This window comes from Nerophis lumbriciformis, linkage group LG07 (assembly GCF_033978685.3).
Source record: "Nerophis lumbriciformis linkage group LG07, RoL_Nlum_v2.1, whole genome shotgun sequence".
NCBI classification, from domain to species: domain Eukaryota; kingdom Metazoa; phylum Chordata; class Actinopteri; order Syngnathiformes; family Syngnathidae; genus Nerophis; species Nerophis lumbriciformis.
This window is the reverse complement of record NC_084554.2, coordinates 25,669,318-25,683,856: the sequence shown is the minus strand read 5'-3', so window position 1 is coordinate 25,683,856 and position 14,539 is coordinate 25,669,318. Positions and strand designations below refer to the sequence as shown.

General features: G+C 41.3%; 1 protein-coding gene across 2 annotated transcripts in view; it reads right to left on the bottom strand.

The window, feature by feature from the left end:
- The window catches only part of pdk3a (pyruvate dehydrogenase kinase, isozyme 3a), a 40,686-nt gene extending 27,807 nt beyond the window's left edge, over positions 1–12,879 (bottom strand). Inside the window, exon 1 of one of the 2 annotated variants that reach the window (XM_061965599.2) lies at positions 12,477–12,879. In XM_061965599.2, coding sequence (XP_061821583.1) covers positions 12,477–12,579 — 103 coding nt within the window. In that variant the 5' untranslated portion in view covers positions 12,580–12,879. Of the gene's footprint in view, positions 1–5,153; positions 5,348–12,476 lie in introns of those variants that run through there. The other variant, XM_072913489.1, reaches the window with a different exon arrangement.
- Between the last annotated feature and the right edge of the window lie 1,660 nt (positions 12,880–14,539).

The following is a 14,539-nucleotide window of genomic DNA, read 5'->3' as shown; positions in this document are numbered from 1 at the left end:
TGTTGCCAAATGTATTTCATATGCTGTAAACCTAGTTCATAGTTGTTAGTTTCCTTTAATGCCAAACACACACATACCAATCGTTGGTTAGAAGGCGATCGCCGAATTCCTCCTCGCTTTCTCCTGTGTCGCTGGCTGTCGTGTCGGTTTTGGTCGGTTTCGCTTGCATACGGTTCAAATCGATATGGCTCAATAGCTTCAGTTTCTTCTTCAATTTCGTTTTCGCTACCTGCCTCCACACTACAACCATCCGTTTCAATACATGCGTAATCTGTTGAATCGCTTAAGCCGCTGAAATCCGAGTCTGAATCCGAGCTAATGTCGCTATACCTTGCTGTTCTATCCGCCATGTTTGTTTGTATTGGCATCACTGTGTGACGTCACAGGAAAATGGACGGGTGTATATAACGATGGTTAAAATCAGGCACTTTGAAGCTTTTTTTAGGGATATTGCGTGATGGGTAAATTTTTGAAAAAAACTTTGAAAAATAAAATAAGCCACTGGGAACTGATTTTTAATGGTTTTAACCCTTCTGAAATTGTGATAATGTTCCCCTTTAATAAACAAAGCAAGCCCCCCTCCTTTCCGCTTGCCGTTGGTTTTAACTATGAAATGAACCTAAAATATGACTTATTTTATCTTTGTGGAAAATATTGGATACAACGTGTTGTAAAGATTATGAGATGCGATGCAAGTGTAAGCCACTGTGTTACACTATTGTTAATTTTTTTAATGTTTTTATTTTATTTTTTATAAATGCTGTGATGATAATGTAAATGAGGGATTTCTAATCACTGCTATGTTAGAATTCTTATTAATATTGATACTGTTGTTGATATTATTGATTTTTGTTTGACTACTTTTGGATTGTTTTGTGTCATGTTTGTGTCCCCTCAATTGCTCTGTTGATTGTTATTCTGAATTGGTTTTGGATTTTGAATTGTATTATTATTGTGTTGTTGTGTATTGTTTTGTTGGACTGATTAACAATTTAAAAAAAAGTCTTATTTAGATGATAGAACACAAGCTGTCAGGGCTAAAAATTAATTGTCCTGTCATCTTGCTAATGACGTCAGTGTGCCACGGGGTTCAATTCTGGGATCACTTTTATTTAGTCTCTACATCAATGACCTGCCATCTGTGTGCTCTGAATGTGAAGTAAAATGTCGCAAAAAAAACTTTCTAAAACTATGGAGTCTGTTTCTAAATGACTTTACAACACTTGTCTTCATTTAAATGTTAAAACGACAGAGTCTATGTTCTTTTACTAAGAGGAAATCCGATTTACCAGATCCTGAGGTGCCTATGCAGGAGAAAAGATCTGTGTTGTAACTGCGTATAAATACTTGGGAATCATTCTAGATTCACAATTCACATTTAAAAAGCATGTCAAGAAAGTAATTTGCACGGCTGAACTAAATGTTGCCAATTTTAAGTATATCAGACAGAGTTTAAATAGAGACGCTGCTAAATTATTTTTACAATGATAATGTCACATTTGTCTTACTGTGTCACCAGCTGGTCTCAGGGCTGTAAGACAACACTGAGAATGATCTGCTCTGTCTATAAGCAGGCTCTGAAAGTCCTGGACAAAAAATATTTTTATTATCACCACTGTAATATATTGGACAAATATCAACTACTGAACTGGGAAAATGTGGTAAAAATGTAATGATGCAAATTGTTTTTGAAAATCTTACCTGGTTTGGCCCCAACACCACTTTCTGATTTTGTACATCTGAGCAGGGGACAAACTGGATCCGCCTCCTCAAACAATCTGATACATATACTTTAGAATCAGACTTGTCATTATAGTATTTTATTTTGCTGATTTGTGCTTCCTGCCTGCTGTCAGTGTAACCATGCCTGTGTGTAATTGTTCATGGTGCTGTTGAAGTTTAATGTGTAGTGCTTGTGCTGAATTTTGCCATGGATGTGTGCGAGATAATCAATTGTTTTACTATTTTAAGTAGGCACTTAATGATTGTTGTTTTAATTGTATATTGTTTGTTTGTTTGCCCAGGGACTATGGTTGGAAACTAGTTTGGTAGCTAAAACCTGCGCATTTACAGCAATGTTGATCAATGTGCATTGTCCCCGTTCAAATAAACTAATAAAATGAAATGTCATAAAAACTGTCTAATATGAAATAAAACTAATTGAAAAGCATCTTAGAAGGTGTTTTTGGTACTATCATATTCATCCACTAAAAAATGTCACTGACTGAACCTATTAGGCACAATCAAAAAAATGTCTAATATGAAATAATACAATATGAAAAGCACAATTAAATGTATATTTTACCATCATATGCATCCATAATAAAAATGTAATTCACTGAACACTTCATTAGGTACACATGCACAATCGAATGACGTCCAATACAAGGGGTTCAGTGCATGTTTTGGTCATTAAATTTTATTTTTATAAATGGAAATTTAAAAACAAAAAACAATTGCTTTATTTGAATATAATTTTGAAATGTCTTCTTTTTCAGCGTCGAATAGGAATTATGCCATCCATCCATTTTCTACCGCTTGTCCCTTTCGGGGTCACAGGGGGTGCTGGAGCCTATCTCAGCTGCATTCGGGCGGAAGGTGGGTACACCCTGGTGAAGTCTCCACCTCATCGTAGGGCCAACACAGATAGACAGACAACATATGTTTTTTCATATATCACCAACACCACACTTTTTTCCCCCCTAAAGGCCAGTCCTTGGTCTTGTCTTTAAATAGCAACATCCAGTTCCTGTTTTTTTCCTTTCTACTGACTGGTGATTTTAATTTTTTACTTTTTTTTTTAGATATAGTTATTGCTTTTTACACTGACAAAAATGAAAACTTTGTTTTAAAAAGCATTTTTTGTATTCCAAAATAAAATTCAAATATACTACTTGTTTTTATTTGAAAAAGCAACTGTTTTGTAATTCAAAATAAATTGAGAATAAACCACTCGTCTTTTTGGTTTTACATTAAAAAAAAAAGAGTTGGATATCAAAATAACCCTAGAATAAACTAACGTTTTTTTTGTTTTTACATTTTATTTTTGTATTTCAAAATAAAATTTGAATCACCCAATCGTATTTTGTTTTTACGTGTTATTTGTTCTTAAAAAAATAATTAAAAAATAATAATAATTTTATATCTATATATATATATATATATATATATAGTCGAGGTTTCTGTGGTTTATCCGTTATACAGTACTCAATACCAGGGTAGAGTGGAGTGTACGTTAGCTCAGGAAAAAACACAGAGGCTATTTCATCCCTACAAGCTTGTTTCACTGGTTTCTCTGCTCTTCAGGGGATTTCACATCCCCTCTGTGTTTTTTCCTGAGCTAAACGTGTGTGTGTATATATATATATATATATATATATATATATATATATGTAGCCGAGCTAAATTTTATTCTATTTTATTTTAATGTTGGTCATTTATTCACATCATTTTTTGTGGTGAACTTCCCCAAAAGTGTTTCTCATTGTAAATAGGTTCCACTCTATTATTTTCCATTACATACCTTTTTGTTTCCCTGGGGGGTGATTTGGCGTTGCACCTTTGTGACCAGCTTCAGTGAGCACTGACGCTCGGAGCTGGTAAGTCACGTTTATGTCTCTCTCCCTTTTTTTTTAATAAACTTTTTGGTTGTCGTTCTTAAAAGTGTTTTGTGGGAATGCGCACTGTCTTGTGACTTGTTGGTGGGCATGCGTGTTGAATTCCTGAATGTTGGTTGTTGAATTAGTGACAAAAAAAAGACTTTTGTATGCTAAATGATGTGTGGATTAGCCTATTGCTAGCGGCAGTTGTTGCGGGGTTTCCTGGTCTCGTAAGTTTACGCACGGGTCAGGGGCTCTGTTGTGTGTCTGTGTAGACATCTTGTGTGCCGCTCTAGCATTAATATGAGTGTGTATTATTTTCTTCTTTATTTTTAGTGGAGAGAGATCGTTTTTGCCGTGGACTGTGTGTGACGCCCCGTTGTTTTTGTTTCTATTCAAAAAAGGTATGTATGTTATGAGGTATTTTTGACATAGTTTATTGTATAAAAAATATAAAAAGAGTCGATGTGGGTGGGAAAGATGAGGTGTATTACTGCACATTTTAAGGATAATTTTTCTTAATATATATTGTTATTTGCTGAAGTATATACTTTATATACTGTGTTTTATTTAATTAATTTAATTGAGACTATTTTATGCTTTATTTACCTTTTCATTATTATTATTATTATTACTATTTTAGTTATTATTATTATTATTATTTCCACATTAAGAATATATAATTGAATTGAGTGAGCACTGACGCTCGGAGCTGTGGAGAGAGATCGTTTTTGCCGTGGACTGTGTGTGACGCCCCGTTGTTTTTGTTTCTATTCAAAAAAGGTGAATAAATCCTCCATGATTCAACTCCTGTGTGTGCGCCTCACTACAAGATACACAACGCAGATCAGTGACTGTTACAAAATGGTGCCGTGACCCGGATTCTTCAGATCAGCTGCTGCAGATCGCCGAGGTTATGCTGTGAGCAAGTAAGCGTATCGTACAGCAATCAGAAAGGATCCGTTGATCGTTGAGAGTTTTGATAAAAAGTGATTTTGTTTTGCTGTGGCTGTGTTTTTCCACAATTTATCATTACGTTTCCTCACGTACAGTGTCTCTATACCACGTGTCTCTATATAGTTAAATTTTATTTTAACGTCATATTTCCACTGTCATATTCATTGTGTTTAAAATATAATGGACTTTACACCATTTGGGAGGGGTAGAGGGTGGATGCAAGCAGGGACCGCAGAGCAAGCTAGGCAGCCAGGCTGTAGCAGCCCTGATGGTACTCCTGTAGCAAGGCAAATGTTTTCCACTCCCACCGTTGCTAATAATGACACCCTGGCACAATTGCGTGATCTTTTAGGGGAGTTGGGAACCCACATTGGTGACACCGTTGTTAGCCGCATATTAGCCAACCAAACACCTTCCCCCACACTAAGTTGCCCACACCCCATGACTCCACCCCCGCTCGAGCCCATGCCCTCCCCAGTTGATTTGTCTCGACTGAACATCATGGTAAATGCAGCTGTCAAGGAACCAATGATGTATAGGGGAGATGGCTCAGACAAATACACCATACAAGAGCGGATAGATATGATGGACGCTTACCTGCGAAAAAAGAATTGTCCTACTGCAGAGCAGGCGGATGAAATCATCAGTCATCTTTTGGGACGAGCTAAGAGTATCGTTAAAGTGGGGCTGAAGAGTATTACTGATATCAACACACACCCTGAAGTGGTATACGACATACTCAGAAGATACTTCAGTGACTCTCCCATGTCCGGCTTACCGATGGCTGATTTCTATTCTACACAGCCTGATGCAAATGAGAACCCGTGGATTACTGGATTCGACTCAATACAGCAGCCGAGCACGCTGACCAGCATCTGCGGAAAAGTGGAGAAAAGATGGAGAACATGTCAGCGCAAATTGCTATGATGTTCATCAGGAACTGCCCCAAACCCGAGCTCTCCAGTGTGTTCCGATGTAAGCCTATCAGCAAATGGTCAGCCGTGGAGGTGCAAGAAGCTATCGATGAGCACCAGAGGGAGCATCAGGCAAGGAAGAGGGCCATTAGAGCAGAGAAGTTCACAATGGTGACAGCAGCTACCACTACCTGTCAACCTGTAGTTGAGGAGCTGACTGCAATGAGAGCGGGTGTTCAAGAACCTTCCATACAGACAAAGGTGAGTGCAGTCACCACTTCAGAAGCAGGGGCTTTAGAACGAGTACTAAGCATGCTAGAAGGCGTTTTGGCCAGAGCAGCCTCCCCGGTCCAACAGCCGACTCAGTGGACACGCCCCACTTCTTGCCGTGTATGTGGCGACAAATCTCACATCACACGTGAACACTGCATGAAAGAGAAGAGGTGCTTTGGGTGCCTGGAACCTGGCCACACAAGGAGAGATTGCCCACGGGCCGCTCCACGCCAAACCCAAGCAGAGAACCACACACCCAACCAGGGAAACTGAGTCGCTCACACTGTGGAGGGCAAAGTGTGAGTGCGTCATGTCAGACCCTCAAAATTGAAGAAGACATACATGCAATATATGAGGAGAGCTGCAAGACTGCACTGAATGGTAGTGTCATGATTTTCCAGAATATACACAAACTTGAGAAGGCAGATGATCTATTCTACACTGATGTGCTGGTGAATGACCAAGTTGCACTGTATGCCATGCTAGACACTGGTTCAATGGCTTGTACGATGAGTGAAGAAGCAGAAGAGGAGCTCCACAAGGCAGGGTTGCTGTCAGAGGGTGCTCAGTCCTCCAAAGACATTTTTCTGGTGGGTTGTGGTGGTGTGCATGTGCGACCCAAGTGCATTCACCAGTTAAAGTTGAAAATCTACGGACAAGAAGCAATCGTGCCCACACTAGTCGTGCCAGGCCAGCGTGACCAAATGATAGTAAGCACCAATTTGCTGAAACACTTGCTACGCCAATTCAAGCAAGATCCCAGCTATTGGCGCGTGATGAGTAAAGCTGACTCTACTTGTGAACCAGGCATCGAGCAGTTCTTGAGCATGCTCTCGGGCATAACAAGATGGAAAGGTGACATTATCCCAGACATCATTGGAACTGTGAAGCTTACTAATGCTGTGACACTGGTACCGAAACAGGAGCACATAGTGTGGGGAAAGCTTCCTGGAAAGGCTCCTATCTCAGAGGGAAGTACCATACTGGTGGAACCAGCAAAATCACACTCCAACCGGAAGAGCGTCATGGTAGGGAGAACTGTGGCATCAATGAGCGGAGACAGGTGGGTTCCTGTGAAGGTCGTGAACCCAAGTGACAAGCCTGTAACACTAAGGAGGAACATGAAGTTAGCTGATGTTTCACCATGTGTGGCACTTGAAGACTTTGAGCTTGGGGTGGACTACGTCGCCAGCAGGGAGCTAAAAGCACAAGGCCAAAGCGTAAGAGTAGACACTGACCATGTCCCTGACACCTCTGTAACTCTCGCTCTTCAGGATAAGCTTGCTGATCTTGGGTTGGACGACATAGACATCCACTCATGTGAAGTGTCCCCTTATTGGAAGAGTCAACTTGTGGAACTCATACAGAGGCATGATGATGTGTTCTCCAAGGACAAGCTGGACTGTGGCCTAGCCAAAGACTTCGTCCACAGGATCCATCTGACTGATGAGCGCCCCTTCCGACTAGCATACCGCCGTGTCCCACCAAGCCAATACCAGAAGCTAAGAGAGGTCCTTTCTGAGATGGAGGAGAAGAACATCATACGCAAGTCGTCAAGTGAGTGGGCCTCGCCATTAGTACTGGTTTGGAAAAAGAATGGGGAACTACGCATCTGTGTGGACTACCGGTGGCTTAATGCACGCACCGTGAAGGATGCCCATTCAGTACCTCACCAAGCTGACTGTTTGGCTGCGCTAGGGGGAAATGCCATATTCAGCGCCATGGACTTAACATCAGGGTTCTACAATGTCCCCATGCACGAACAGGACAAGAAGTTTACTGCCTTCACTATACCAGTAGGCCTCCATGAGTTCAACAGACTACCCCAAGGCCTGTGCAACAGCCCGGCAAGTTTCATGCGCCTCATGATGAGTGTCTTCGGAGACCAAAACTTCTTGACCCTGCTGTGCTACCTCGACGATGTTTTGGTCTTTGCCCCAAATGAAGAGGAAGCCCTCAAAAGACTCGAAATGGTCTTTAAGCGGTTGAAAGGACATGGGCTTAAGTTGGCTCCGAAGAAGTGTCATTTCCTCCGGCGAAGTGTCAAGTTCTTGGGCCACATCATTGATGAGAATGGAGTTTCTACTGATTCTGAAAAGATACAAGTCATCACAGACATGAGTGAAGCGGACTTGATGATGGAGGATGGAGTCACACCTTCAGCAAAAAAGATTAAGTCTTTTCTCGGTATGGTAATGTATTACCAGAGATTCATACAAAACTGTTCCAGTATGGCGAAGCCCCTGTTCTCTCTGACCGCCGCTGCGACTGGAAAGGCCAACGCAAAACGGGCTTCTCACTTTAAAAAGGCTCAGCCCAGGGGATTGGGCTCAAGAACAGAGTGACGCATTCAACCAACTAAAGGCTGCTCTGTTGAACTCAGTTGTGTTGGCCCATCCGGACTTTAGTCGACCTTTCATCCTCTCAACCGACGCTTCATTGGATGGATTGGGCGCTGTCCTCTCTCAAGTCCCTGAAGGAGGGAGCAAAGCACGTCCCATAGCCTTCGCAAGCAAAGCCCTGAGTCGCTCACAAACCAAGTATCCAGCCCATCGTTTGGAGTTCCTCGCTCTCAAGTGGTCAGTGTGCGACAAATTCAGCCATTGGCTGAAGGGACGCTCCTTCACTGTTTGGACTGATAATAACCCGCTAACCTACATCCTCACAAAGCCAAAGTTGGATGCTTGTGAACAGCGGTGGGTGTCGAAGTTGGCTCCATATGACTTCAGTATCCAATATATCCCAGGCAGTAAGAACATTGTTGCAGATGCCTTGAGCAGGCAACCCTTCATCAAGCCACGCGTCAGTAAGAGACTTATAGCAGAGCCATATGAGGCTCTGCTCGAGGAAGCGCAACAGATTCGGGATGACAGGATACAGAATGTGTTTCGGCTGAGCACCAACAGCCAAGAGGTAAAACTGGGCGGATCTGAAATGGCATGCGGTTCAATGAGCAGTGAAGAAGTGACGGCAGTCCTGGATGGTCAGATTGAGTGGGGTGAGGGACCCAAAGGGAGAGTGATCTCCTGGCTGGTAAATGATGTACATAAGATTGTTCCACCAGGAGAAAGTGCCTTACCCTTAAAGAGCTTCAAGACAAGCAACATGAAGACACTATACTGGCAAGAGTCATCCACTATGTGGCACGTGGCAGGCGGCCATCGAGGAGAGAAAGAGTAACAGAGCCTCTCAAAGTCCAGAAGACTCTAAAGCAGTGGGAGAAGCTCAAGATGTTGGATGGCATCCTATATAGAGTGAGCAAAGATTCACTAACTGGGAGAAGGCGGTACCAGTATGTTGTGGCTGCATCACTGGCCAAGCAGGGTCTGCAGGGTGTCCATGACGATGCTGGGCATCAGGGACAGCATAGGACTCTATACCTGGCGAGGCAGAGGTTCTTCTGGATTGACATGGAACGAGATGTCCGTGAATATGTCAAGTCGTGCAAGCGCTGTGTGGTGAGCAAGACACCCGAAGACACCGAGCGCCTCTCGAGAGCATCAAAACAACAAGCCCTCTCGAGATGGTCTGCATTGACTTTTGGTCAGCTGAAATCCCAAATGGAAATACTTTGGATGTCCTGGTCGTCACTGACCATTTCACAAAAATGGCTCATGCCTTTCCATGTCATGATCAGTCAGCAAAGCAGGTTGCTCGTCAACTCTGGGATCGATACTTCTGTGTCTACGGCTTTCCAGAAAGAATTCACTCCGACCAAGGAGCCAACTTTGAGAGCCAGTTGATCCGAGAGTTGCTGCTGATCTCTGGGGTAAAGAAGTCGAGGACAACGGCTTATCATCCCATGGGAAACGGTGTGGTTGAACGCTTTAACCGGACATTGGGAAGCATGATCAGAGCTCTCCCGCCAAGAGTCAAACAAAAATGGCCCCAAATGTTGCAGACATTGACTTTCGCCTACAACTGCACTGCCCATGAGTCGACGGGCTATGCCCCGTTTTATCTAATGTACGGGAGAATTCCCAGACTCCCAGTTGACGTAATGTTCCACAATGTGGAGAGGGACTGTGACATTGCTGACTATGATAGATATGTCCTCAAACTGAGGGAGGAGCTAAAAGAGACATTATCATCTGCCCAGGTCAATGCTGTCACCAGTCAGCGTCATCAAACAGAACTGTACAACCAAAGGACCAAAGGTCATGACATCGCTGAGGGAGACCAAGTATTCTTATCAAACAAATGTGAAAGGGCACGTAAGAAGTTGTCGGACACATGGGAGTCTGTCCCGTATGTGGTTGTCTCAAGAGACCCAAGGTGCCAAACCTACCGGATAAGGGACACTTGCAGTGGTCATGAAAGGGTTGTCCATCGCAATCGCCTTTTGTGTGTCAACTTTCTTCCGCTTAAGTTGGAGAATGAAGAGGATGTTGAATCATCATTCACTGAATCATCTGAGTCAAGGCATGATGAGACACAAAGTCGGGTTTCGGATGTGATGACGGGAGATGTCACAGAAGAACGAACAGCCAGTTGGATTCTGGATAGTGCTTCTGTCAATTCGCCATCAGAATGTCTGGATGCTGATGAGGAGCTTGAAGACCCTGATCTGGATGAAAGTGCTAGCCAGAGGCCAAAGAGTGTGTCAAGTGTGGTTGATGGGACAGGCCATGGTGATGACCCCCCAAGCACAGCAATCAGTGTTGTATCCCGTATAAGAACGAGGGTGGGTAGGCTGGTGAAACCTGTAGATAGGCTAATTCAGAACATGACCCAGAAGAAAATATCTGTTTGAGTTACAAACCTCTGTAAACCTTCAATTACCATAAGATAGTTGTTTAATCCAATGTTTGGGTCGAACATGTATTACAGTAGCAGTGATAAATATTAGGTACTCCTTGTCTTGTGAAAGGTATATTTTTTTATTATTACCTTTGTAAAGTAATGTGTAAGGTGGTGTAAAAGGCACCTCTTTTTGCAAGTGTACCCAGGAGGGTTGCGCAGCCCTCCTTGGCCATTTTCTCAGTGATGTGAGTAACTAGTAAGTTGCATAACGTGAATGTATTGGAGTACTCTGCTAAGTCTTGAAGTATTTTGGTGAAGTTCAGAGGGGAGTATGTAGCCGAGCTAAATTTTATTCTATTTTATTTTAATTTTGGTCATTTATTCACATCATTTTTTGTGGTGAACTTCCCCAAAAGTGTTTCTCATGGTAAATAGGTTCCACTCTATTATTTTCCATTACATACCTTTTTGTTTCCCTGGGGGGTGATTTGGCGTTGCACCTTTGTGACCAGCTTCAGTGAGCACTGACGCTCGGAGCTGGTAAGTCACGTTTATGTCTCTCTCCCTTTTTTTTTATTAAACTTTTTGGTTGTCGTTCTTAAAAGTGTTTTGTGGGAATGCGCACTGTCTTGTGACTTGTTGGTGGGCATGCGTGTTGAATTCCTGAATGTTGGTTGTTGAATTAGTGACAAAAAAAAGACTTTTGTATGCTAAATGATGTGTGGATTAGCCTATTGCTAGCGGCAGTTGTTGCGGGGTTTCCTGGTCTCGTAAGTTTACGCACGGGTCAGGGGCTCTGTTGTGTGTCTGTGTAGACATCTTGTGTGCCGCTCTAGCATTAATATGAGTGTGTATTATTTTCTTCTTTATTTTTAGTGGAGAGAGATCGTTTTTGCCGTGGACTGTGTGTGACGCCCCGTTGTTTTTGTTTCTATTCAAAAAAGGTATGTATGTTATGAGGTATTTGTGACATAGTTTATTGTATAAAAAATATAAAAAGAGTCGATGTGGGTGGGAAAGATGTGTATTACTGCACATTTTAAGGATAATTTTTCTTAATATATATTGTTATTTGCTGAAGTATATATTTTATATACTGTGTTTTATTTAATTAATTTAATTGAGACTATTTTATGCTTTATTTACCTTTTCATTATTATTATTACTATTTTAGTTATTATTATTATTATTATTATTTCCACATTAAGAATATATAATTGAATTGAGTGAGCACTGACGCTCGGAGCTGTGGAGAGAGATCGTTTTTGCCGTGGACTGTGTGTGACGCCCCGTTATTTTTGTTTCTATTCAAAAAAGGTGAATAAATCCTCCATGATTCAACTCCTGTGTGTGCGCCTCACTACAAGATACACAACGCAGATCAGTGATTGTTACACACATATATATATATATATATATATATATATATATATATATATACATCGAAGTAAACATTTAATAGTAATAAAGAGGAATCAAGAGACTTACAAATGAAAAAAATAATTATCAAATATTAAACACCAAATACAATAAAACAAAAGAACTAACAGTACAGTATAGCTTGTCCAGTGAAAAATAATTTTAAAAAAAGGACAAAAAGGAATGCAAAATACCAATACGATAGGAATACATCAGTGAATAATAATAATACTAGAAAATACAAAGGTTTCAATAGAATGTAAAAGAACAATAAAGATTGTACTGTTTTGTAAGGAAAAGGCAACCATATAGTAACTATTACATGAGTTGCTCCTTATTTGGTGACAATAATACTAAGTAATAAGTTTACACCAGAGTCACAATGCAGTCATGCACAACCATCAACATGTACTACAGTACTATTTGATCTCCTGTAATTATAAACACACTTGCAGTATGTAATGCTAGCTCTACATCTAAACAACGCCATTGTGTCAGTGTAAATAAAAAGTCATGAGCCACAACAGGAAACGAGACTTGACACAACATGATGACAACTGATGCAACTTACCAAAATCCAAAAACTGCTTGATGGAGAGAGGAGACGGCGAGAAGCGGGAGTAATATTCCACTTTGGCGTTGGTGTTCTTCAGCAGTGACACGAAAAGCCTCATTTTGACGCCTTGTTTATTATTGTTGACGTGAACCGCCGCCACACAGCCACCATTCAACCCCGGTAATGTTGACAAGCACCGCTCGCTGTTGACGGGTCTGTCTCGGCGGCGAGGACATGTGTCTCGGCCCGGAGGACGCGGAGCGAGGAGAGGACTTCGTGTCCATACGGCTTTATCGCGGAGACACGAGGACAATTACCTCGCCAAGGAGCTTCCTGGATCTACATTGTTCATCAATTCGGAGCTGCCAAACGCTCGTCTTGTTTATCGCAGCGCAACATCCGTTATGGGGGTTTCAAAATAAAACAGTAATGCGGAAATGCTCGTGTTGTGGACTCCAAATGTGTTTGTGCAAAACACGGTTACAGTAAACAATACAGATTCTGATCCTTTAAGCATTGTCCTAATGCATGGGCTCAAGAGAAAACATGTATTTAGGCCCAGTTATTTTGTTCCAAAAAGTATGCTTCCTCGTTTCCGGTTAAGTGAAATACGAGGGCAGCACGCACTGTACGTATATTAGAAAGTCACGCGACAACCTTCCCTGATGTTGGTACGCTGATATGATTGGCTGAAGCAACGACACGTCAAAAATAGCAGCAATCCCATTGGACAAGAGCAGCATTCGTCAAAGTTGGAGAATGTTTGCTTTAAATTGCCTCGGAACAACAAATATTTGAGAAATGTTTTCCGCAAATTAATTTAGGTTGAATGAAATAACATTAATTCATATTATTTGTATTGGTAATTATATCTATGTTCTCACTAATGCCGTCTGCAACAGCCGACGTCAGTGCGTGTGGGTTCTACAGCCATCTAGTGGAGCAAATTAGAATAACACGTTTGTATAAACGTTGGTATGAATGACAGCAGAGTGTGTATTTGGAATTTAAATTGTACCCGTGGAACAATAAAAAGTGCAGCAAAAAAATAAAAGATAACAAAAAAGTTTCTCTGTTTTTAAATCATCATCTTTCTCCTTAAGAGACATTATATAAATATACTGTATACATGAAATCCAGTGGCGGGCCGTGCGTTTCCCACCTAGGCCTTCAGTGATGTCCGACTTCAATGATTACCTCTCAAAATACCATCATTGATGTCACCACATGACCATTGCTGGAGAAATACTATACAGAAACACATTTACGCACTACTGGGCATTGTACAAAACGGGTTATTTTCTGGCGCATTCAAAAATCAATAAACCCGCATCAGCAATTAAAACATATCTTATGTGGTACTGTCAAAATAAAAAATTGTAAAAAACATATTAAATGTGAAAAAATAAAGAAAAAAATATATGAACTGACATTTCATTGCTGGGACAGCTGAGCAAGCTTCTGGAGTTGGCCGACATCGTCTCACAAGATGTAGTTTGTCTTTAAGTATCCTTCTTGAAAACGGCCTTGCAAATATATGTGTGGTCTGGTCTAATCATAAAATATGCAGACGAGGCGTGTTGGCTGAGTTCTTAAAGTTTACTCCACAGCGTGCTCATCAAAAACATCCTGCTGAATGTCTACATTCAACAACCTAAACGGGCGACTGTGCATGCTCTTCACGACTGTGGCATGCTGGGTAATGGAGTTCTTATGTTACCTAGCTCATAACATCACTATATATCCGCCTTAGGCTAGCGAGAATGCCTTACTGACAACAACTTGTGATCTGATTGGCTATCGCAACTGTTTGTCAAATGTTTGCCTGCATTATTGATTCTGAAGGCTCTAGGCAGATTTCGTACAGCATGGCAAGCTGAACTCTGAATGGATAAAAACTCTATAACCTAAAAACAACAGCGCTGGAAGGAGCATATGACATGAAGATAATATGAATACTTTTAGATATTTAGGGAAAGTAAATAAAAAAATACTTTTATCTTTAATTATAATCATGATTTCTGGTTATGTTGACCAGTAGAGAAGGCATTGCTGGTCCTGACGGCCCACCACTGATG